The sequence below is a fragment of the Pelobates fuscus genome, chromosome 5, assembly GCF_036172605.1.
Source record: "Pelobates fuscus isolate aPelFus1 chromosome 5, aPelFus1.pri, whole genome shotgun sequence".
NCBI lineage: Eukaryota > Metazoa > Chordata > Amphibia > Anura > Pelobatidae > Pelobates > Pelobates fuscus.
Genome location: NC_086321.1, coordinates 54,125,665 through 54,151,610, shown reverse-complemented (window position 1 = coordinate 54,151,610; position 25,946 = coordinate 54,125,665). Strand labels below are relative to the sequence as shown.

General features: G+C 40.2%; 1 protein-coding gene across 1 annotated transcript; it reads left to right on the top strand.

Moving 5' to 3' along the window:
* Window positions 1–2,110: 2,110 nt before the first annotated feature.
* On the top strand, window positions 2,111–25,251 carry LOC134612441 (tetraspanin-36-like). Its single transcript, XM_063456799.1, has 7 exons — window positions 2,111–2,326; window positions 15,730–15,921; window positions 18,262–18,336; window positions 19,916–20,011; window positions 22,089–22,241; window positions 22,484–22,567; window positions 24,977–25,251. The coding sequence occupies exons 1-7, from the start codon at window positions 2,267–2,269 to the stop codon at window positions 25,043–25,045; spliced, it is 729 nt and encodes a 242-aa protein (XP_063312869.1). The 5' UTR covers window positions 2,111–2,266; the 3' UTR covers window positions 25,046–25,251.
* Window positions 25,252–25,946: the final 695 nt, after the last annotated feature.

The window sequence follows — 25,946 nt, the reverse complement described above, 5'->3', positions numbered from 1 at the left end:
ATAAGGAGCCTGCACTATTGTCCGGGGCTCAGAACTTGTGGTATTTTGGTGACGCTAGTCCCTCTGAGTCCCGATCGGTGATCCAATAAAGAATCTCTTCCTTCCTGAAGAAACCTGTGTCCATCTCTCTGTGCTTCGCTTCCGTCAGTTTCTCCGGTATCACAAGCACTCAATAAACCCTTCTCTAACAAACTATTTAATTCCCCTACTTTAACCCTTTGTGTCACTATACCCCACTCCCTCTAGCATGTAAGCTCATCGAGCAGGGCCCTCAACCCCCTCTGCTCCTGTATGTCCAGTGGTCTGATCTCAATTATGTGTCTGTTAGTTCACCCATTGTATAGCGCTACGGAATTTGTTGGCGCTATATAAATAATAAAATAATAATAATTGTAATAATAATAATAACACACAGGCAGATAGTCATACACACAGACACAGTCATACACACAGACACAGTCACACACACAGACACAGTCACACACACACACACACACACAGGCAGACAGTCAAACACACAGACAGTCACACACACACACACACACAGGCAGACAATCATACACATACACAGTCACACATACAGGCAGACAATCATACACACAGGTAGACAGTCAAACACAGACAGTCACACACACAGGCAGCCAGTCACACACATACACACACACACAGGGATAGTCAAACACACAGACAGTCACACACACAGAAAAGGGCAGACAGTCAAACACACAGACAGTCACGCACACAGGCAGACAATCACACATAGTTACCTCTGTTCCTTGTGGAGGCAGACAACCAGTGCAGCTCCTGGATTCTGGTTGTTGGGGGGAAGCAGGGACTCCTTCCTGCTTCCCCTGCAGCAGTTACACAGCACTTTTGGCTCCGCCCCGCCATACGGTAAGCACCACCCCTGCCGCAATTTTTGTTTTATTTTTATCCTGGCAGGTAATGTGTGAGCTGTGTCAGCCGCATGGCGCCCTGTGCAGCCGCACACCTCGCACACTCCTAAGGCCGGCCCTGGTCCTCATCAACCTATTGTCCCTATAACATTTTGTAATTATCCCCTTTATTGTTGAATTTTCCCCTTTATAATATTCTAAAACGTCACAGAATAAGTTGGTGCTATATAAATGCCAATAATAATTATAATAATATCACATTATCAATGTCAGTTTCATCCACAAGAATGGCTGTGATTGGCTGAGAGTGCTGGGGTAGGTTAGCCCATGGCTCTTAAGCCATGCTATCTAGGTTGGATGAAATTCACACTAAAGATGGTGAATTAAAATATCAGAGGAAGATACAGAGGAAAATAAAGGAATCAAATGATCTGTATATAACAATTTAAAGGGACACAGACTAATAAATTAAATACAGCCCAAATACAAAATAAATGAAAAACACTATTTAGTAGATATACCCAAAATGGAAACTTGGACATGTTCAATTACGCATTTTGTCATTTTAATTATATCTAAAAACCGTTTTCAAAAGCTGCAGATTTCTTGTCTGCAGCCTTTGCAAACCTTCCTGTTTTAACCCCGCCCAGACTTTCTGTGGCTGTCCAATAAACAGACTTCCCAAAGCAGCTCAATGAGAAGTTTTTGCAAGGCAGGTGCTCTGAGCAATTAAAGGGGAAACTATAGTGCCAGGAAAAAAGTTTTTTTCCCCTGGCACTATAGCTGCCTTTGGTGTCCCCCACCTGGGGTGCAGATGGGGGGGATTGCATGCAAAAGACCGGCAGTGCAAAAGACCGGCAGTGTAAACACTGCCTTTTTCGAGAAATGGCAGTGTTTTCATTTGTAGGGGGTGGGGGCTACATCTAAATAGTTTTTAAAACACTCTTATATCTGAAACACGTTTGCATTTTTGAATATTTCTTTAATTTTAAGAAGTAATGTGTATCAAGGAAACCATGACAGATCTGGTAACCCTGGTTTCCTGTATGAACTACCCTCACCATGCTCCACATACTTACTGATGATGACTATTTTTGTTAACTGAAGACCACGTGATACGTATAGTAATGCTACAGATCCCTATTTGTAACATAGTAAACCCTTTGCCAGTTCTAGAAACTAACCAGGCTATTTGGGGCTATCCAGGGAGGCTGCTGGTCATGTGACTCTAGGTGGGAAGGTCATATGACTCTGCAGGGATCCTGCTTGCCATGAGATGCTCTCTGTAGAGCTCAGTGAGTGCTCGTAGCTTGGTAAAGATACACACGCACACTGCAAGCTCACTATACAGAGAGAATAGACACACAACAATGGGGCTCGGAGTGATCACCTCTAAAACATTCCTGTGTCTTCTCAGCTTGATTTACTTGGTAAGTAATGCCACTTGCTTTTTATATTAAGATTATTTATCTTCTCTTTCTGTATATTTTATTTTTAAATCAACCCATAAGTCAGCATAATACACGATATTGTGAGAGATAATACAATCTCAGACATGCTCAGACCATAGAAGTGCGAACAATTGTATTTAGCTCAGATTTTTTTATTGGATAGGGAAGTAAAGGTTATTTTTTTTTTTAAATGTGTTTTATTATTATAATATTATAAATTTTTTTTTTTTAATGCAAGGCAAATTCGGTAATAATTGTTTATGCTGTAAATGTCTCCATGTTCCAAGGGAATTGTTGACCCACCATAATTGGCACATAGCCAACCAAAACACAGTCTATCTGGAAAGACCCCTCATACATGTTCGCCATAGAGCCAATACCCTCTGAAAAGCCTTTTCCAATTCACCAGTCAGAGACCGGAATAGTGGGAGTAAAGGATCTTTATTCCAATAGAGGAGAAGTGGTCCTGACTGGTTCTGAGAGCATACACATCAAAATCTTGAATCGATACATGATATCAGTGATAATAAATAATACAGAAAGGCAAGCAGGCTTGGCATACATTTTTTATTTTTTGGGGGCCTATTTTACTTACAGGAAAGCAGACTCTTCTAATTGGGAGGAGGATTATTCCTCACATTGGGAGTGGGACAACTCCATACACCTGCTGGCTTAGAAACCCTTGGTTACAATCAGTGAAAGTTTTGTTACAAAATAATGATATTGCTGAGTATACATTCTTCCCTATTAACCCTTCTATTACCAGACAACAAGCTTATCCAATACATACGCTGCATTCTACTGATTTGCATTTTAACGTTGAATAATTAGAAGTATGTATAACTGTATCTTATCATTAAGATAGGAGCCACGTACATTACAGCCAACTTATTCCTGCCTTAGAATACGATTTTTGTTTCATTTGGATTTCAATCTTTCTCTAAAACTGTTCTATCCCCTTTAGGACCGGCGGTGGTCTTTGCCAGCTAACAATCTATGTCCAAAATGAAATGTTCCCTTCATAATAAAAACATGGCATTACCAAGAAAACCGCCCATCCGCGCAGGCATAGAGTCAGTAATGGATTTTTTTATGCTTTAAATTATGCTGCACTGCTACTATGGTGGTATTTTTATTTTATTTTTTTACATTTTTTTTTTTTTTTTTTGGGCTTCCAGCGACAAAGTATGTGGTGGTTTTTGTGAACAGAAAATATTACATAATAACTAATTTTTATGCTGTTTCCCCTTTTTATCTTCCTGAGTTTCTTCACTAAATAATGATTTGCATTGAGGATTAAATAGCCCACCTGTAACTTTAGGCAAGTTAAAGATTTACAATTTTTTTATTTTTTTTTCGGTTTGGTGGTTAACTCATAAACACGTTGATGTGGATGATAGTACGGTATTGCTGTCTGCATGAGAAGTTTGAGTAAATAAAATGATCATATTCTCCTGCTAAGTCCTAAAATTTCATTTTATACCACTTAAATCCCACCAATTGATTTCAGCTGGTGTTGCATCAAGCCCCTATTATAGCAACTCCGTTCTCCTGGGTTACATCTCCCTTCCCCTGGTGGTGGCTGGAGCAGAGCATAGCCTTTGTGTGGTGTTCTGTACGTGAGTAAAATCATGTTTCGAAATGAGAGATATTTTAAGTTTACCATGTCAGTTTGATTATTTTTTTTTTTCCCTTTAGTTGTGGATCAGACATGTTGATGTATACAAATAGCCTTTTTAAATGTTTTGAGAGACTGGTGTGTCTTCTTGTTTGGAAAGGTCTAAAGCTGTGAATTTTAATAGTGACTTACCTAGTTACAAACATTGACTGTTAAATTAGCCTGTTTTTTAATGGGTTTAGTGGTCTGTATCTGTGTGTGTGTGGTTGGATGGGACAATTTAAAACTGCAAGTGTCACAAGCACTGTGTGAAATGTAATAAGTATTTTAATTTCCAGAGGGATTGGTCCACATTAGAAACTGTCCCAAACAATAGATCTTGTATAAGTAACTAAAGAAACACTCCAACCACCATAACCACTTCAGCTCTCTGTATTGGTTATGGTGCTGTCCCATGTTAAATATACAACCTGTTTTAGTAGAGCTTGATACCTTACCGTAGCGCTACTGGGCAACAGTTTACGGTCTCCTTTATAAGAATTTGGTTGGCTCTACAAATAGTGTGGAAAGTACCCTACTGCAAGTCTTGCTTCACATGGTGGCTGACAGCTTAGTTTCTTTGCAAAAATCGATGCAGTTATTAGACCACTAACCCCCGAGTCTGATGTATAAAAAAGCTGGGAATGTTAGTTTTCTGTATTCTGTCTGTATAAAACACCACACAAAGGCTATGCTCTGCTCCAGCCACCACCAGGGGAAGGGAGATGTAACCCAGCTTTGTTTCTGTACAATGACTGCTCTCGTCCTATGTGATGAGTGGTACTGTGGCTATGGTATAAATTACATATTTAATATGACCAGTAAATGCAGCAGATGTTAGTACGCCAAAAGTAAGTGTTATATTTTATAAGTCACAATGGAAGTCATTTGTGACCTGCTCTATTCTTTCAAACAAAAGATCTTTCTATGTAACATTACACGTGACGTGATGAGAGGAACATCTCAAAGAGACACTCCAGGTACTAGGCGAAATGCACTATGGATAGTTAATTTCGTAAAAAATGTACCATTAGTGCCCCATTTGAATTGCATATTCTAGCAGTAATTTAGTGTACTTGCATTGATCTCCATTCCCTACAGAAATAACTTGGTACTGCTCTGGCAGGATGCCTAGAGGAAAGAACTGCTTTATCATGCTAAATAAAAAAACATTGAGAAATAGATGACTACTACGTAACTGAGTTATGGGAATAAACACGTGATCCCTATAGGGAAGTGATAAACATCCTTTACCGCAGCGGCTAGGAGTACTAGTTGGATAACGTGACCCACCCATCAGATCGTTACTACGCAAAAGCTGTCTTATGAATTAAATATATACCAGTATTGTATGATGAATGTTGGTTTTCTAGAACCAGATACACAGAGCATTCATTCTACAGTTGGCCCCTGGGATATAGTTTTGTTGAGCTTATTTGCTTTTGCAGTGAAAGAATAAACCACAAACATGGATTCTTCATGTATATCTGTCTCATTGTGTTTTGGATATATTTATATTTTTTATTGTAATTTTGTCATTTTAGATATGGTGAAAGAAGCAATGCCATTATGTGACTGTGTTGGTATTGCTGATTTGTAACTCTTTATTCTATTTCTGCCATGTCACTACCCTTCACTCCCTCGGTAGTCGGTAAGATCTTAATGGAATGATTGCCCAGCTCTGGCACACAGCAGAACCATTAGAGTTCTTGCAGTCCATCACTATTTGCAAATACTGCCTCTGTCTCAATCTCCCCTGTCCATACAGATGTAGAAGCATTTGCCAACAGTCCGAGATATATTTCACTAACAAAGCTGCTTAATGTCCGTGTCGATCGTCAACAAAAAGGTCCTTCGTTGACTCGTGTATTTCACTTGTCCCACTCTACGAAAGTTCTTCACTGTGTCTTGTTCTTTACCAGTCCCATTCCCCCCCCCCCCCCCCCCCAATGGAATGTTATAACTAGAAAATAAAATAATTAAAAAAGATAAACAGGCGCTAAAATACTAAAATCTGTGTTACAATAGATGTAAATCAATATGCAAATAAAAAGGTAAAGCCGCACCTTAAAGTGCACAAGCTCAAAACACACCCTATAGATAAATAGATAAAGCATAACCATTATCAAGGTCCTTGTTGTCCTATTCCTGTAACTTTTTTTTTTTTAGTTTTGTTGGAAGCAACAGATCAATACAAGATGGTCTTCTTTTAGTGTTCATTTTGGTGGTTTCAAAGAAGCAAAAAAAAGTTGCTGTCTTTGTAGGTGTGGTTCAGTGGTGTGAGTACTTGGTGTGATCTCGTCTGCTGATCTATATTTAGGGAAGTTGTCCGTAATGCAGAATCTCAGCATGTGATTTCGTCTGACAACAATATAAGGAAATAACTCAAAACAGTAGCCATCCATATGGTCAACACATGGTTAGAAGGAATTTGTGAGTCAGGGTAATATGTAAAATCTTACATCCTCAGCTTGAAGGTGTGGTAAATGTCAGGAATGATGGAGATATTATGCCCTTGATAATTCTTTCTGAGTGCTGATATAGGGCAAAAAGGTCTGAGGAGCCACAGTGGTTCCAAAAGGCAAACATGCATTGGTAGCTGGTTCATTTGTTTTACCATAACTTACCATCATACATTGTTATTATGACCGACACAATGTTGTGGATTGTGTTGGAGGTTTCCTATGACCTTTGCCAAGTTTATATTTGTATATTGCCCTAGGGCTTTACAAATTTGCTTGGAATCTAGGAGCCAGCTAAAGTTAGGGACCAGATTTTTCAACGTCAATCAAACCATTCTTAATGGGACAATATACTTATCAGAACCACTACTGCTTATTGTACTTGTTTTGGAGTCTATAGCCTATCCCTGCATGCTTTTCAGAGGTGAGTAAAAATACCTTTCCTGTGTGATTTGGAAGGGGGCAAGCCACTCACTGATACTCTCACGTATGTGTATGTATATATATATATATATATATATATATATATATATATATATATATATATATATATATATATATATATATATATATATATATATATATATATATATATATATATATATTTGTGTTAAGGGCTCATGATAGTACAGAAGATACAAACACTGATAAGTGTAGGATGGTATTAAAAGAGCAAGTCGGTTGTGGTGTGCCGGAACCGACGATGAGGTAGGCCTGTAAATAAAGAGGGCCCACCAAGAAGAAATGTAAAGAGAAAAGGAGTTAATAATGAGGAGTGGGTGGGAGGGTGATGCAGCGCTGACCTCGAACGATATGGAGCCAGGTAAGGGGTGTCCCTTAAGTAGGGAAGAGGTGTGTCATACGCCCCTCCCACAATTACAGGCCAAAAGGCCTTAATACTTGTGTTAAGGGCTCATGATAGTACAGAAGATACAAACACTGATAAGTGTAGGATGGTATTAAAAGAGCAAGTCGGTTGTGGTGTGCCGGAACCGACGATGAGGTAGGCCTGTAAATAAAGAGGGCAAAAGTAGAAAATCTAATTTAAAAGGCATTTCTTACTTCTTGTACCGGGTTAGGTATGTATTTAGAGTAAGCCGATGATTTCCAGCGCCCTAGTGACTTGATAACATGAACTGGAATGTTTGCACTGGATGCTGTGGAGGCCGCTCCTATGCGGAAGGAGTGGCCCGAATAGTTAGCTGATTTGAGGCCCAGCTGTGTAAGTAAAGACCTGACGTGTGTCATAAAGGTGGTGGTAGTGAGTACCGAACCTTGTAGACTGAAAGTGGTTGAGATGGTGGTTCGTTGTTAGGCTGGGTATATGAGTCCAGTAGTTTGACGGGGCTCCACCTGTTGTGAGTAGGAGAGTACTTAACCTCTACTGAAAGTGCATGTTGACTGGTTTTGGAGTGAGGCAGAGTCAAGATATAATAGTCCATGTGTTTTGTTAAGTGTGAATGAAGTAGGATGTGAGTGGACTGTGTTGTGCTGATGGCGGTAAATTCTCTTGGTCTCAAGAAACCATAAACAAGGCTACGTATATGGCGGTTTTAACGATGAGGTTTGTGTTGTTGGCAAAGGGTTTAAATCTAGTGAATTGTATAAGTCTTTAAAAATATGGAAATCTATGGGTAGCCTCTGGGCCGTACGTGGGGGTTCGGATCTCTGAATACCCCTAAGGATGTTCTTAATTGGTAGGAGGACACTTGATTTGTCTGGTTGTAAAGTTAGCATGTGATGTTGGATGCCTGTCAGATATGGTTTGATTGTGTTGTATGATAGTTTGAGTTTGAGGTGGCAAAAAGAAGCAAAGCCCAACCAGGATGTCACGATGAAAGGTTGTAAGATGTTGTGTTCAGAAAGGAATCTTTAAATCAAATGAAAGCTCTATCGTAAGTTTCCCGGGTATTAGTAGACAGTGCTAATTGGGACAATGTTCTGCTATGTTGCATAATAGCATCTAGTCCATTACTAGATGGTGGAATAGTGGGGTGTTCGTGGCTGTGAGTGCAGCTGACGGGAGTATTTGACGAAAAGCCTGGAAATGAAAGCGAGACAAATTGTCAGCAGCAGTGTTACATACACCTGGAACATGAATACAAAACAAGAGAAAATTATGACATGCAGCCAGCCAAGTGAGTTTCCTCAAGAATCTCATAATAGTCAGTGATTTGGATCGGCCTTGTTTATAATGTGACAAGTTACTTGGTTGTCTGAGTAGCAACGTACAGACTAACCTGCCCATAAATGCACCCATGCCATGGCAACCGTCACGATGGGATATATCTCAAACAGAGCTGAGGTAGTGGAAAAACCCTCCAGGTCCTGAACTTCTGAAGGCCAGCTGCCCCAAAGCCATTCGTTCCTGAAAAATTGCTGCAAAACCTGTGGTAGACGCCGCGTCTGACCAAATGGTAGGTGAGGAGTCATTTACCATTCAAGGTGGTTAAAAATTTTCTCCACATAATTACGCCTGCCGTGGCTTGGGTATCCAGGGGTGACCTGTGTCCATCATGTCTAAAAGTGGGAAACATGTAAAGGAGTTGAGATGAAAGCCCGGCCTTGAGGTATGATGCGAATGGCAAAATTCAGTGACCCAAGCAAAGACTGTAATTCTTGCGGTTGCAAGTACCGAGTTGTATGTAGAGATTATGTTGATCAGAATGTTTCCTACCTTGGGCGTGGCAGGCTAGCTTGCATGGTGGCTGAGTCTAGTATGATACCCAGGAATGTGATGAAGGTATCTGGTCCTTCAGTCTTGGTGGAGGAGACTGGGACACTCACATGTTCGAATAGACTGATGGTTTCTTTTAGGCTACTGGGAGGGGAAATATTCTCCTCGACCAGTAAGAAATCATCCAGATAATGTATAACTGTAGGGCAGTTAATAAAACCAGCATAGGGTTTCGGCGAATACGTCGAAAATGGCCGGACTACTTTGGAACCTAAATGTTAAACGTGAGCAAAATAGTAGTTCCCTGCCCACTTGATACCATGCAGGTGACAGTGTAGGGTGGATAGGCAGTAACTTGAAAGCATTGTGATATCAGTCTTACTGAGCCATGCTCCGGCCCCTGCCTGCAGGATAGCCGTAATGGCGTGATCTATGGTGGAATATTGCAGTGAAAATTCCTCAGAGGGTATGAGGGAGTCCAGACTAGGAGTGGCAGAGGTGTGAGGTGTTGATAGATCAATGATAAGTCTCTGTTTGTGAGAAGATTTCCCCGTGACAATACCGATGGGGTTTGTCCGCCATGTGGTGAACGGAGGGGACTAGAAGGGCCCCCATAGGAAGTCCTCTGCCACTTCCTGGCTATGAGTGTCTCCACCGCTGTAGGGTTTGTTGTGCGGATTGTAAATTGGGACATTCCAGGATTCCGGAAGGCATGTGTATGAGGCCTGTGTGAATCCTTCTGATAGACCCGAGATAATGAATTCCACCAAATGTCTAGATGAATGATGTGGCAGTAATGTCGTAAGTACAGAAATGTTTATTTATGTTAAGTATAGCTTTGGGATACATTTTATTTGGACACAGATTTAGCATGTGCCCTGAAACAGATGGCTGGAGAAAGTGATTGCAACTCAACCAGTGCTGGAGGGGTCGCAGCGGCCGACCCAGCCATGGTAAGGGGTTTAGTGACCGATTCCCCAGGGGTGATACTGGCAGGCTAACTAGGCCTGAAAGGCGAAAATTTAATCTTGTTTTGTGACAGGTGAGGCCCTGCTAGTTGCCAAGTGGCTATGAGAGGCTCTGTCTATGAGTTGGCGCGAGGGGTTATTGAGGCCACCCGTCGTAGTGGCAGGAATCGTAGGCCTCTCGGTGATAGTAAAAGAAAACAGGGGGAGGGAGTGACAGGTGAGGCCCTCTCTATAATATTGCGAGGCGGCTAACTCACGTGTGGCCCGATGGCGTTTGCCTCCGAAACGTTGAGGCGGGGTGTTGGCCTCGCGGACCACTAAACGATAGGCAGAAATGCCAAGAAGGGAGGTACCTATTTGGGCCTATACCCCTAACTTGCCAGTACTCTATGGCCTAGAAGAATGAAACGTATGTGAACTACCACGTGAGCAGGCTTACGTACCTGGTAGTATGTATGAAGTTTTGAGATTCGACAGGTATGAAAACCTGGATAAACCTAAAAAGGGATAGAGTGAGAATGGATCCTGTGAGACCTGTGTAATCTGTATAGGCTGGGATTAGGGCTTCTAGCAGTATGTTTGGGAGGTGTAAAATCTATGAGTATGATAGTGACATGACTGCCCATGCTTGGTGACAAGCGTTACGCTGAGTCCGATACCTGGCAGCAGGGGATTGGCCGTGTAATGTGTATATATGGAAGGTGATCAGATGATATGCATGTCACTAAACTGATCTGGGAATGCAAGGGACTTTTTAATGTGAAGTGACAATATGCAGAATCATAAATGTTGCTGTAAAGTGACGTATGAATGTATGAACCAGAACGTGTGATTCAAAAACCGAAAGTCTTGTGAGACGTATATGCCGTGTTCTTGAATACTCGTGTTACGTCGTCTGAGTGTGTCAAGAAAAGGCCTGAGTTTGTAAATGCCATGTGAAATTATGTGAAATGACAATCTGTGCAGAAAATGTTGTAACGTGACGTATGAGTGGTTGAACCAATGCGTGTGATTCAACCCGAAACCCTCTGTGGAAGGTAGGACCGTGTTCTTATATACTCGTGGTATATCGTATGAGCATGATAAGAAATGGCCTGAATAGTTAGTGCCATGTAATCGTAATGTACATGGTTGTAATAACATCATATCTCCATTATACTCTTTGAAAATAGGACCGTGTCCTTGAACTCGTGGTATGTCGTACGAGCATGACAGAAAAAGGAGCCGTAATGTAGGCTAACTATAACAGTAATATACATGTAATATCTGCATTGTAAAATAAAATAACTTATTAAAACCATATATATATATATATATATATATATATATATATATATATATATATATATATATTAAGCAAACTGAAACAAAATAGACAACCTAAGATCGTGTAAAATAAGTACCGTATATACTCGAGTATAAGCCGACCCGAATATAAAACTGGGAAAACTTATTGACTCGAGTATAAGACTAGGGTGGGAAATGCAGCAGCTACTGGTAAATTTCTAAATAAAATTAGATCCTAAAAAAAATATATTAATTGAATATTTATTTACAGTGTGTGTATAATGAGTGCAGCGTGTGTGTGTATGAGTGCAGCGTGTGTGTGTATGAGTGCAGCGTGTGTGTGTATGAGTGCAGCGTGTGTGTGTATGAGTGCAGCGTGTGTGTGTGTATGAGTGCAGCGTGTGTGTGTGTATGAGTGCAGCGTGTGTGTGTGTATGAGTGCAGCGTGTGTGTGTGTATGAGTGCAGCGTGTGTGTGTGTATGAGTGCAGCGTGTGTGTGTGTATGAGTGCAGCGTGTGTGTGTATGAGTGCAGCGTGTGTGTGTGTATGAGTGCAGCGTGTGTGTGTGTATGAGTGCAGCGTGTGTGTGTGTATGAGTGCAGCGTGTGTGTGTGTATGAGTGCAGCGTGTGTGTGTGTATGAGTGCAGCGTGTGTGTGTGTATGAGTGCAGCGTGTGTGTGTGTATGAGTGCAGCGTGTGTGTGTGTGTATGAGTGCAGCGTGTGTGTGTGTATGAGTGCAGCGTGTGTGTGTGTATGAGTGCAGCGTGTGTGTGTGTATGAGTGCAGCGTGTGTGTGTATGAGTGCAGCGTGTGTGTGTATGAGTGCAGCGTGTGTATGAATGCAGTGTGTGCAGGGCCGGTGCAAGGATATTTGCCCCCCCCCCATATGTCCTGACCTCCCCTCCTCCTCCCTCAGTGGTCCTTACCTCCCCACCCCCGTGTTCCTTCACCCCCCTCCCCTAGTGTTCCTTCACCCCCCTCCCCTAGTGGTCCTTACTTCCCCCTCCCCTAGTGGTCCTTACTTCCCCCTCCCCTAGTGGTCCTTATCCCCCCCTCCCTCCCATAGTGGTCCTTAACCCCCCTCCCTCCCATAGTGGTCCTTAACCCCCCTCCCTCCCATAGTGGTCCTTATCCCCCTCCCTCCCATAGTGGTCCTTATCCCCCCCCCTCCCTCCCTCCCATAGTGGTCCTTATCCCCCCCTCCCTCCCATAGTGTTTCTTTTCTCCCCCCCTCCCTCCCATAGTGGTCCTTATCCCACCCCCCTCCCTCCGATAGTGGTCCTTATCCCCCCCTCCCTCCCATAGTGGTCCTTATCCCCCCCCCTCCCTCCCATAGTGGTCCTTATCCCCCCCCCTCCCTCCCATAGTGGTCCTTATACCCCCCCTCCCTCCCATAGCGGTCCTTATACCCCCCCCCCCCTCCCACAGTGGTCCTTATACCCCCTTTTTTATTATTATTTTTTTTATTATTATTATTATTATTATTTTTTATTATTATTTCTTATTTTATTTATATTTTTATTTATTTTTCGACCCCCCTCCCTGCTTGATACATGGCAGGGAGGGGGGCTCTCCTTCCCTGGTGGTCCAGTGGCAGTTCAGTGGGGGGGAGAGGGGGGCTGGCAGAGCTGTAACTTACCTGTTCTGCAGCTCCTGTCAGCTCTCTCCTCCTCTGCGCCGTCCGTGCAGCTCCTTCTATCAGCTCACACTGTAAGTCTCGCGAGAGCCGCCGCTCTCGCGAGATTTACACTGGGAGCTGACCGAGGTGCTGAACGGACGGCGCGGAGGAGGAGAGAGCTGCAGGAGAGGTAAGTACAGCTCTGCCAGCCCCCCTCTCCCCCAGTCTGTATTATGGCAATGTAAATTGCCATAATACAGACCTTGACTCGAGTATAAGCCGAGTTGGGGTTTTTCAGCCCAAAAAATGGGCTGAAAAACTCGGCTTATACTCGAGTATATACGGTATTTGAAAGTTTAACCGATTACTGTGCAGGAAACGTATGATTGGTTGGATCTGTACGTGTGATTCAACCCGAGTATGCATGAAAAGGAATTAAATCCTTGTGTCATGGTTAACAACAAAGAAATGAGGCCTGTAACGTAGGCTGATTTAATTGTAATGAGATGGATAATTATAAAAAAAAAACTCTAGTAAGCGTGGGAGTCCAATGTCTAAACAGAAATGTTAGCTGGTTTCATACCCTTGATGTAATAAGTGATACCTTAAAAATAGCATGAAAATGGTCTGTCTATTTAACCAAGCAACTTTTTAACCAAATGTAAATACATGAAATGTAACTCACGAAAAAGATCTATGTGAATACATAGCAGAATAACCGAATCTTAGTATGAAGGGAAACAGAAGTTGGCATGAATAGCTTAACCGTATGCATTTTAATGCGAACAGCAATCGTGCATAGAATATACTATGAATAAGTGCCGACCAGAAAACACAAACCGAAATGACAATCGTTTAAATGAAGCAAGGTTGGTTTTTACATGAAATGCAATAATGTCTGAGAAGCCTGTAGTACACTGAATGACCGGTAGGGGTCAGTGTGTAGGCGAAAATGCAGTGGTACGTTGGTTTGTACATGAAATGCAATAATGTCTAAGAAGCCTGTAGTACACCCAAAGACCGGTAGGGGGTTTAAACGAATGATATGCATGAACATGCAATGGTTTTAGAACAGACTTAGACAAAATGCAGCCGTAAAGTGAGGACCTGACCCGTGCATGGTGCCGTGGGACTGATGCCTGGCATAACGGGTAGGTTGACTTACAGTTTGTGAGTCACTTTGACACCATCCACGGCGATGGATTGAAGAAAGAAGGTGGTAGGCCGGAAAAGCCTATGGCTGGATTCCTGACACAGCTCTGCTTAAAAAACCTCATGGAGTAATCAGGTAAAATGGCGTCTGGATGACCCGGAAGTGGAAATGATGCAGCGCTGACCTCGAACGATATGGAGCCAGGTAAGGGGTGTCCCTTAAGTAGGGAAGAGGTGTGTCATACGCCCCTCCCACAATTACAGGCCAAAAGGCCTTAATACATATATATATATATATATATATATATATATATATATATATATATATATATATATATATATATATATATATATATATATATATATTCACTTTTTTCTCTCTCTAGCTTATGGACGGACACGGACACACACACACACACACACACACACACTTTCTTTCTCTAGCTTATGGACGGACACATACTGATACACAAGGTGCTCCTTTCATTATTCAGAAATGGGAACCTAATCCTAAATATATCATTATTAATTGCACTTCCTCCTTTGTCCTGCTTTTCTGCTCAATTTGTTAAAGCTACTCTGTCTTGTATGTGTAAAATAATGCTGTGTGAGTAACACGTGCATGAATACATTGAGAAGTGTTTACCTCAATGTATCCACTGCATTGCACCTGTGGAAGACCGGAAATGCACATGGCAGCCACTACTTCTCTCTTTCAGTCTCTACATCTCCCTTACTGCCTTGACCAGGTTTTGAAATGACGAATACATGTTTTTCCACGATTCTCAGGTTTGTGGTTATGTTTTTGGGTTCCTCACGGATAGTACTATTTATTTTAATGTAAAGGGTGTGGAGAGGTCTGCTCAAGCAAGCTTACCATGAGTATGTTCCCTCTGGAATAGAAGCTTGATACTTACTGGATAAACCTTGTGCTATATGCGGTTATATCTGATTTAATTGTCCTATATGATCACAACTTTAAAGATATTTATTTTATTAAGAAGTTGTTTTTATTTTGAATCCAAAAACATTCTATTATTGCCATTTATATAGCACCAACAGATTCCGCAGCGCTTTACAATATTTTGAGAGGGGGGGATGTAACTATAAATAGGACAGTTACAAGAAAACTTGCAGGAATGATAGTTTGTAGAGGACCCTGCTCAAACGAGCTTACAGTCTATAGGAAGTGGGGTATAAAACACATTAGGACAGGAAATGGCAATCAAAAAAGGTGGGAGTGAAGCGGAGCTGGAGGAGAGTTGTAGAGTGCTGCCCTTTAGGAGAGAGGAAGAGACAGGTATGTAAGGTAGAGGTTACTCTAGTCTGTTTAGCTGTAATTACTCTAATTTCTTCCTTTGTAACTTCATTTTAAAGGTGGAAGTGGCATGTTTGTAGTGTACCTGTGTGATAATGCTAGTTTCTAAAAGAATATAAAAAATCTTTGTCATTTACCTACCTGATGTTTTGCAACGTGATTATGCCCTGACTGTTAGAGAAAAAGTTTACATTATAGACAGATAATAAAAATAAAGTATTTTCATTTTTTTCATCCCAGGCTTCCGCATCAGGACTGTTTTACGTTGCGTTGAAAGTTATCCTGACCTACAGACAATATGCCGAATTCCTTGGGAACTACTATGTAACTCTTCCAGCTGTTGTCATCCTATTTATCGCTGTTATCATGCTCATCATTGGCTTCTTCGGCTGTTTCGCTATAGTTCAGGAATCCAGCTTCGGATTGGGATGTGTAAGTATACAGTGTTTAATGTGGTTGGAATATTAATTCTTTAAAGGACCACTATAGTGCCAGGAAAACACACATTTTCCTGGCACTATATGGTCTTTAGGTCCCCCCACCCTTGGGGTCCCACTCCTGCTGGGCTGAAGGGGTTAAACACTTACCTTTTTCCAGCGCCAGGCTCCCTCGGCGCTGGGGAACTCTCGGCCCTCTGTCGGCGCCGAATGCGCGGCAAGAGCTGCGCGCGTTCAAACAGTCCATAGGAAAGCATTTCTCAATGCTTTCCTATGGACGTCTAGCATCTTCTCACTGTGATTTTCACAGTGAGAAGTGTGGAAGCGCCAATAGCGGCTGTCAGTTTCTCTGAAACTGCTATGTTTACAGCTGCAGGGTTAACACTAGATGGACCTAGCACCCAGACAACTTCATTGAGCTGAAGTGGTCTGGGTACCTATAGTGGTACTTTAATAAAAGTCCACACTTGCATATGTATGTGTGTTTTATAATCGATGCCATTTATCCTGAATCATGTTGTGGGTTTCTATATACAGACTGTAGAAATGAACGAAGATCCGATCTTGATGTAAAAACAGCTACTTGTCTTATAGTCACTCTAGCTGTCATTGTGTAATGTACAGTTAGTCCAAATGCTTTGTACAAAATTATATACAGTGATTGTGTAATGTACAGTGAATTCTATTTTTTTTTATTGTTTAACCCCTTAAGGACACATGACATGTGTGACATGTCATGATTCCCTTTTATTCCAGACGTTTGGTCCTTAAGGGGTTAAGTCTGCCTACTCTACTCTTATTTAAAGCTCACATCTTTACATTCTGTGTAACATGCTTTACTGTTATTTGTGGAGTACTATATATGTATTTATAATGTCATTCTAAATGTATTTTGATTTAAATATATGTATATTAATATCAAAATACAGTTGGAACAAATTTAAACCTGTGTGTGTGTGTGTGTGTGTGTGTGTGTGTATATATATATATATATATATATATATATATATATATATATATATATATATATATATATATATATATATATATATATATATATTACATTACACTTTTCAATAATGGCTTATGTGCATGTAAAAGTTCTTGGAATATATATTATGTATGTGATCAAAGTACTCTTTTATGTACTGTATTAAGGCACTAAGGTGACTGACTGCCTGAGAGCTTAGGCAGGCCCCCTGCAGGCACTGCACAAGCCAGCTATTCCGGCCATGTGATCGCGATGACCTCTCGATCACATCGCCCGGGAGGGCTGGTTCAGGCAGTGGGGTTCTGCCTGAGCTCCCACACTGGCCAATCAGCATCTCCTTCTAGAGATGCATTGAATCCATGCATCTCTATGGGGAATGTTAAGCGTCTCCACTCTGTAGTTTTTACATTAAAATGGCACACAGGGGCTGACTATATTCGCCAGCACAACTACATTAAGCTGTTAGGCTTGCCAAACCTGTGAATTTATATATATATATATATATATATATATATATATAATCTCTATATCTATCACACACACCCCCCACCCCCCTATACGTGTGTTTATAATAAATGGGAATTTATGTATGTCACATCAAATTTAAATCCCTTTTTGTCATTTAAAAACAAACCAAAAAAACTGTGTATAATATGTGTTGGTACAATAAATGAGATCGAAATTGTGGTTGGACACACACAGTGCAAAAATTACCTGTATCCTTATGCATAAAACAAGCAAACTGGAGCTGTGCCAATATCTCATTATACAGAAATATAAAGCTATAGCTGTAAAAACCTTGTGAAAGGGGCACTGTTATCCCCAAGTAATGCTTCTTGTAACTATGTGTTATCTACGCATTGATTCAGTAAATCTATATTTTTAAGAGTACATTAAAGATTTGAGTTAACTGGCACTGTATTGCAGTGAATAAATGCAACAGGTTTTAAATGTCAAGTGACAAATGGCTGCTCACAGAGGTGGTGCCTGGCAAGTTGGCCCTTGTTTTACCAACAGCAACACAAAGTGAGGCAGCCTTACATTTACTCATATTTGGAAGGAAGCTGGATCCCACTTTCTGTTTGCCCCTGTCCAATCCTATGGATGCTATGAGGACATTGCATCTCCCAGCTTTCCCCCCACTGGATCTACAACATTCTATTCTCTATTCTTCTCATACCATATCCGCTCAAGCACTGTTAAAATGGTTTGACAGATTTAGTCAGTAATGCAAAGGTTTTTTTTTTCTCTTTTTTTAACAGGACTTGCTTTAAATTGGTAGAATACTAATGCTTCATGCTGATACATAACCGTATTTTCACCATTTTATTTCCTCTTTTTCAGTTTATGTTCTTGACCTCAATCATATTTGCTGCTGGAATAACTGGCCTTGTTTTAGGGCTTATCTACAAGGATAAAGTAAGTTTTGTGTGTGTTAATCTCCAGCATTGTATACTATGGCATAACTGTTAAGTACCACTGTCCTTTTAGAAATCAATAGAGCTACAATATAAATTTCAAAGGACTAATATCATACATTGAAAGAAACTATCTCTTGTTTTCTCTTTTACATTCATAACTGTCTCTCACTCTCTATTTTTTGTGTGTGTGTGTGTGTGTGTGTGTGTGTGTTTTTGCATGTTGTAATCTGTGCTGCTTGAACAAGTGTGCTTGTTTGTTTGAATGTGGTTAAAATTAAAAAAGGAAAATGTGTTATTTTATCTCCTGGTTCACATTCCGGTGACATCTTTTTGAAAATTGCTGGTGAAGCACACAAAAAGGCTTGTTTAATTTCATGCCATATGTAACCATTGCTTTAGAATCAGATCTGCAATATTTTTATTACACACATTTTATGTGCTATCTACACAACCTCCTCTGTTCCGACTTTACAAAACTCCCTTAAAGGGACACCATAGTCGTCAGAAAAACGACCGCTTAATGTAGTTATTCTGGTGAGTATAATCATTGCCTTCATGCATTTTCATGCAAACACTGCCTTTTCCGAGTGTTTACATTGCTCCTAGGGACACCTCCAAGTGGCCACTCCTCAGATGGCCACTGGGGGTGCTTCCTGGCTCAGTGCTGCACAGTAGGCAGCAGTGCCGTTCAGCGTCTCCACGCTCTGCATAGGGACGCTGCATTTTCCTCAGATGGGGGCGGGGCCAGCGCCGGCAGACCCACGCAACGCTGAATAAGGTGAGTTTATAATTTTTTTTTATTATTATAAACTTTTAGGGGCGCCAACCACCTAAATGGTGGGTATTGCACTATAGGGTCAGGTATACATATTTGTGTTCCTAACCCTATAGTGTTACTTTAAATTACCATTTGTCTGTGAGCTGTTTTGATGACAGATGATTTCACAGTGTGTGGTGAAATCCCTGAACCAAATTTTTTTTCAATTTTTATTAGGAATTGTGCAGCATGTCACAATGTTAAAAAGGGGATTTAACCACAAATGAGAACTACAAATGTCAGGTAGAATAGGTTGAAGACCCAGTTTCAAGGACATAACAATCTAGAGGAGGTAGGGATAAAAAATAAAATAAAAAAATTTATGAAGGATCATGAGTATTTTCAATATCTGGGTTATTTTGTCCTCGGAGTATAGTGAATATTCTGCATTTATGAATCTAAAGATTTAAAGCTTTGACCAACAATATGAATTTGCTGATTCTGGAGCAGCATAGGTTTCTTCCGATGCTCCATCACTGTTAAGGTTGATTAGTTTTCACTGTCCCCTCTTATAAGTGTTATATTCTCAAGTCTTGATTGGGACTTCTAGTAGTGACTTGCATTCCACGTTGCTCTCTCTGTGAGTTTGAGTTTAGATTGCTCTTAACGCGAACCTTCTTTTACCTGCCATTATGGACCCTTAAAATAAATTGTTGTCCAGAAAGTAGCCAGGAAAACCCAATAAACAAATATATTTAGTTGTTTGCAACCTCAAGAATGAGTTAATCATGTCTGTCTGCATTTCTTTTTACATTTTTAGATAGACCCAGAACTGGACGAGAACATGAACAAGCTTTTCCAGGAATACGATGGAAAAAGTCCACAGAGCTCGCCAGTCGATTTTATGCAAGAACAGGTATTGGAACATTGTTAGGGGAAATGTTTAAAATATGGCAAATTAAAAAAAAATATGCGTGTACTTGTTATAAAGTGAATATCATGAGTTCGGGTATGTATGTCTTAATTAGTTTGCCTAGGATGTTGGCACATTTTATAGTCTATAAATACACAAATGGACATGCTGTTTTTACCATATATGCATTAGAGATACTCTAAGCACCAAATGCACTGTGTGTTTCTACAGTTTGACAAATGTAAGTATTGCCCATTACATTTGTCTGTCAATATGCCTCTAGTGACTGTCAGTCAGATGACCTCTGGTGACACTGTTGAAAATCTTCACAATTGGCATTATCACATCTTCGCATAATGAAATCAAATGTTCTGAGATTCATTGGATTGGCCCAAGATTATCATCATTGATAATCTCACAGCAGGTGAAGTGACTGCGATGTCAAAAGCAGGGTGATGCTGGACAAAAGGTGTTTGTGACGGACCGCCTGGCACCCCGACCGGGTACCTCCGTCAATTGCTGCTTCCTAGTACTTGCGAGCACCATAAGCACCGCACTAGAACACCATTGTAACGGAACGCCTGCCACCCAGACTGGGTACCTCCGTCAAAAGATGCTTCTAGTGCTCGCCAAGGACCATCAGCAACGCACTTGACACTACAACCAGTAGTGACATACGTTGCTTGATTACTACATAAACTAGCTCCCAATGAGCACCTACACAAACCAGCTAACGTCAGGCGACCATACAAACCAGATAACCAAAAAAATATCTACACAAACCAACTATCACAAAACTACGCAAACCAGTTAAACCAGGACAACCACACAGACCCATATCACACCAGGTTATACCTGCCTAGTCAATGTATCTTGAAGTACGCACCTGCTTAATTAAACTAACTACACATGTTCAATTTACCTGTTTCAATGTTAACGCCTCTGCATAGGCGACCATATGCTTTTACAATACCATGTTTGAATTCCACAAATACAATGTGATGACAATAAAAAAAATGATTTAAAACAATAAGTCTATGCACAACCAATGCCGCACCAACTGTGACCATACGATTCACGCAGCACTGAGCCGGATACGGATATCGTGGTTAATGAATAATCTAGGATAGTCACACCAGGTGGCTTATAATGCATATACACGGATCTGAACCTATATGCCGTATGGAAGCTTGATATTATATTGTGATGCAATACCAGGCCTCTGTGAAGGCACATGCAAGTACACCGTAAATTACCGTGCTGAGCCTCTGTGTAGGCAACGACGCAACGTTTCACACCCTTGTTATATGTCAGTTATAATGTTTTTAACTGAATAAAAACCAATTTAATACAAACACCGCTGCCTGCTTTCATGCGAACAAGATGGCCGCCACCTCGTGGTCGTCCATAGGAATTGCGGCTTCCCAGATGAACACTGCGGTGGAAATTGCTACAAAGTAGCAATTAGGCTTAACAATGGCTCCAGTGTGGTCTCCGGATCGTGCGGCTGTTCCCGAACCAAATATAAAATCCCACAAACCTAGTCTGTTCACATAGTTGTGTGTTTTTTTTTTTTTTTTTTTTTTTTTTTTAAGGCCCCACAGGCTTTTGGTAAGAGGTTGGTCAGCAGGCCGCTCCAAGCACCTGTGACTAGGTTCAGTTCGTCACTGCTGTGTTTTGTTTTTTTTTGTTTGTTTTTATGTAGTGTTAAATGTAATGTTAGTGTTCCTTTACTACCCCTATTATAAATTAATGATGGACCATAATGAATGGAGTGAAACCAAAATTGCTAAACTCTGCAATAAAGCAATGGGTGCACATTGTGGTTCTTGAGCTGGGAATGTCACAAGGGGGCCTCTACTGTCAGGATCAGAAAAATTTACAGTTAGAATCTACCAAATTTCTGGAAAATTGTATAGCTAGCTAGTCATTTCCAAGTTTCACTCTACATGGCAGATATATAAGACTCTGAGGTGCAAGTAGTTTTTATTTATTTATTTGAGCATTCTAGTCAATGTATGCTGAACCCTTGGCGGAATGATTGCTCTAATGTGTTCCGGTACCATTTCTGTTTTGGCAGCTCCAGTGTTGTGGGGTAAAGAATTACACATTCTGGCATAACAGCACATGGCAAATCGCCAGCAAAAATAACTCTGTGCCTTATAGCTGCTGTAGGAAGAATGCAACCAATTGCACTGGAAACCTGACCAACATGGAGAAAATTAACACTGCGGTAAGGAGACCACTTCACTTTGGTTCTTTTGTTGTAATATCACGTTTCATTAGCCTTAAACTCTTCTTATCGTGTGCATGATCCCCTGCTGTTGTTTTAGTCTACAATAGTATCATAACACACATCTATTGGCCAATCTTGATTTTTTAAGTAACAATTACTCCCCAACAATTTGATATTTACAAGTTTAAAGGGCCATGATGCGATTAGTAATATCATTATCTATCTTCTATCACACACAGGGCTGCGAAGATATTCTGGAGACTCTGGTTCACAAAGTCCTTGAATATTCACTGTATGTTATACTTGGATTTGCAGTGCTAGAGGTAAGTGTTCTGTACACATCTTACAGCAACATTGTATTAATGAGGATGCTAGATGCAATTACTAAGAGTCTTCCTCGGTGTACAAAGATATATTGTTTCCTTCTTGTTTAATTATGTTGCACTCTTTAGTAATATTAAATTGCAAAGTGGCAAAAATCTAATTTGTGCTCTTAGAAAAGCATTTTGCATAAGTCTTAAAGGAACACTATAGGGTCAGGAACACAAACATGTATTCCTGACCCTATAGTGTTCAAACCACCACCAAGCCCCCTTGCTTCCCTAAATATAGTAAAATCTTACTTGTATTCAACTCTGCAGCTGCTGCCTCTGCCCCTGATCTGCCTTCCAGGTTGATACTGAAAGAGGCCCATCAGGGGCAGAGCCAGCACAAGCCAAACACAGCCCTGGCCAATCGTCATCTCCTCACAGAAATACATTGAATCAGTGCATCGCTATGAGAAAGTTCAGTGTCTGCATGCAGAGGGTAAAGACACTGAATGGCAGTGCTGCACACAAGGGAACGCTGTAGTTGTTCTGGTGACTAGTGTCCCTTTTAACTAGATTTTCTGACTACATTTATTTTTTTAAACACAAAGGTCAAAGGGGTGGCAGAATACAAGAGTGCCACCAAGTGGTGTACATTGTACCTACAGTTTATTTATAACCATAGCTACACAAACAATCTTATTGCTGTTTGATACAATCTGCTGTTTGAGTTTTCTTATACTTAAACTGCTACTTAACCTGCCACAGTTTAACAAAAAACAAAGTTGGAAGCTTAACCACTTCAGGAAGAAGTCAATAGTACACGTTCTGATCAAAACAAAATGTAAACAAAAACTGGAATTTGCGCTATAGTTTGTCCACCTCTTTCATTTTAAGTGCACCCACACTTATTATATATGATTTTGTTCAGGAGAAACAGGGTTTTAATTTATCAGAAGTATTCATATATGAAACATAATTTCTTATAAATAAAATAAAATTAAATAAAATAATAGATTTTTTTTAAAATTAAGATTTTTTTATTTCTTTTTATAATGTGTAGTTCCGCCTGACATTTTAGCTGTACATATCATAATACTGTTGGCTTTTACTGCAATAAAATGCACATATTTGTATTCAGCAATGTTTCACAAGTCCAACAGTACCTCTCCTTCCCCCTCCCCATTAACAGGTTTTACTGTGTTTTGGAAACTTACAGGGTCAAATATAGCTCACTTAATCTTTCAGGTTTTTTTCACATTGACAACCGTATGGTAGCCCAGGAATAAGAATTACCCCCATGATGGCATACCATTTGGAAAAGTAGACAACCCAAGGTATTGCAAATGGGGTATGTCCAGTCTTTTTAGTAGCCAAAGTTGGCATTCATATTTGTTTTTTGGGTGAAAAAAGCAAAAAAACAACAACAAACATTTGGCCAGTGTTTGTGACTAAGTGGCTACTAAAAAAGACTGGACATACCCCATTTGCAATAACTTGGGTTGTCTACTTTTGCAAATGGTATGCCATCATGGGGGTAATTCTCATTCCTGGGCTACCATACGGTCTCAAAGGCAACATTACCAGACTGGCAAATTTCAATGTATAAAAAAATAAATAAATAAATGAAATGCATGCCTTGTATATGGCTCTCTAACTTTCCAAAACACCATAAAACCTGTACATTGGGGGTACTGTTATACTTGGGAGACTTCACTGAACTCAAACATTAGTGTTTCAAAACCGTTAAATGTATTACAACAATATAGTCAGTAAAAATGCAATTTGTGTGTGAAAAATGCAAAAATTACTTTTTTTACTGAAAATATCATCGTTGTAATACAATTTATCATTTTGAAACACTAATATTTGTGTTCAGCGAAGTCTCCCGAGTAGAACAGTAAGCCCCATGTACAGGTTTTATTGTGTCTTGGAAAGTTACAGGGTTAAATATAGTGCTTGCGAATTAAATTCTCTGTACTTTCTGCCTGGGTTGTCAAAAGATGTTAAAAGATTACTTAAATATACACATTTAATTTTAATATATATTTAAATTCTACGTGTATACTTATGTAATAATTTAAGTAATTATATATATATATATTTGCAGTTATTTGTATTTTTTATATATAGATGTCATTCTAAGTGTATTTTGTTAATATATGTATATATTAACAAAATACAGTTAGAATGAAATTACATATGTGTATATATAATTTTAATTTTTCAAAATTATTTTTTTGTTATATATATATATATATATATAACATGTAACTTCATTCTTCAAGTGTATTTTAATACGAATATATGTACTTATATTAAGTATGATTCATATAGATTTCTTAACTCCTATTTTGTGTTGCACATTCATTCACTTATGCCTCTACTTTTTTTTTTTTTTCTTTCTCTTTTCTCTTTTCCCAGTTTTTTGGATTAATAAGCATTTGTGTCATAACTTGCCGGGGTTCCCGAAATGGATACCAGCTACTTTGAAGTGTGCCTTGGAAAAAATATGCAGATTTCCATTTCTAAGAATCAGCATTGTTTGCATGTTTTTTGCTGGCAATTTGAAATTGCATTAAGTTGCTACAAATGGATGTATCTCCTTTTGTGAACCCTGAAATGACCTTCTGTATAGTAAAGGGACCAGTTGCTAAATTAATAATGATTTATTCTAAGTACTTTGTGTGTATATATAAGAGAACCTCTTTGTATGTTTTTGGAATAATTTTTTTTTTTGTACATAAAATAAAGTCATTTTGTTTCAGTGAAAGTGTAATTATTTTATTGGTAAAATAATGTAACACGACATTATTTTGTCTTTCGAAGTTACAATACTTTTTATTGGGGTAGCCCCCAAAATATTGGGACATATAAAAAAAGAGAACATTTGCGGCCTGCGGTGCATTTCTTGCAGTCCAATAAAAACTGTCCGTCTCCACCAGACGGAATGACAGCAATTCAAAGGCGAGGAATTATGAAATGCTGGCGTTCAGTGCCAGGGATTGCGGGTGGCTAGGGGGGTACTTCCTCTTTCTCTCCAGTGTTTGGGAGATGGACAACTGAACGCTACCATGGGACATTGTGGAGATGCTTGGGGGCGGTGACAGACGTGGTGCCGTTGCTGCCACATCCTCTGTCTGCAGGGTGGCAAGTGCCACTGTGACTCCAGAGGTGGAGGAAAAGACCGAGACAGCAGCAGAAGAGGAAGCAGGAGGAGCCTGAGACCTTTCTTGGTTTTTGAGGTGCTTACTCCACTGCAGCTCGTGCTTTGCATGTAGATGCCTGGTTGTGCTCAGGTTTAGCACGTTTATGCCTCGCTTCAGGCTCTGATTGCACAGCGTGCAAACCACTCGTGTCTTGTCAGCACATTGTCTGAAGAACTGCCACACCA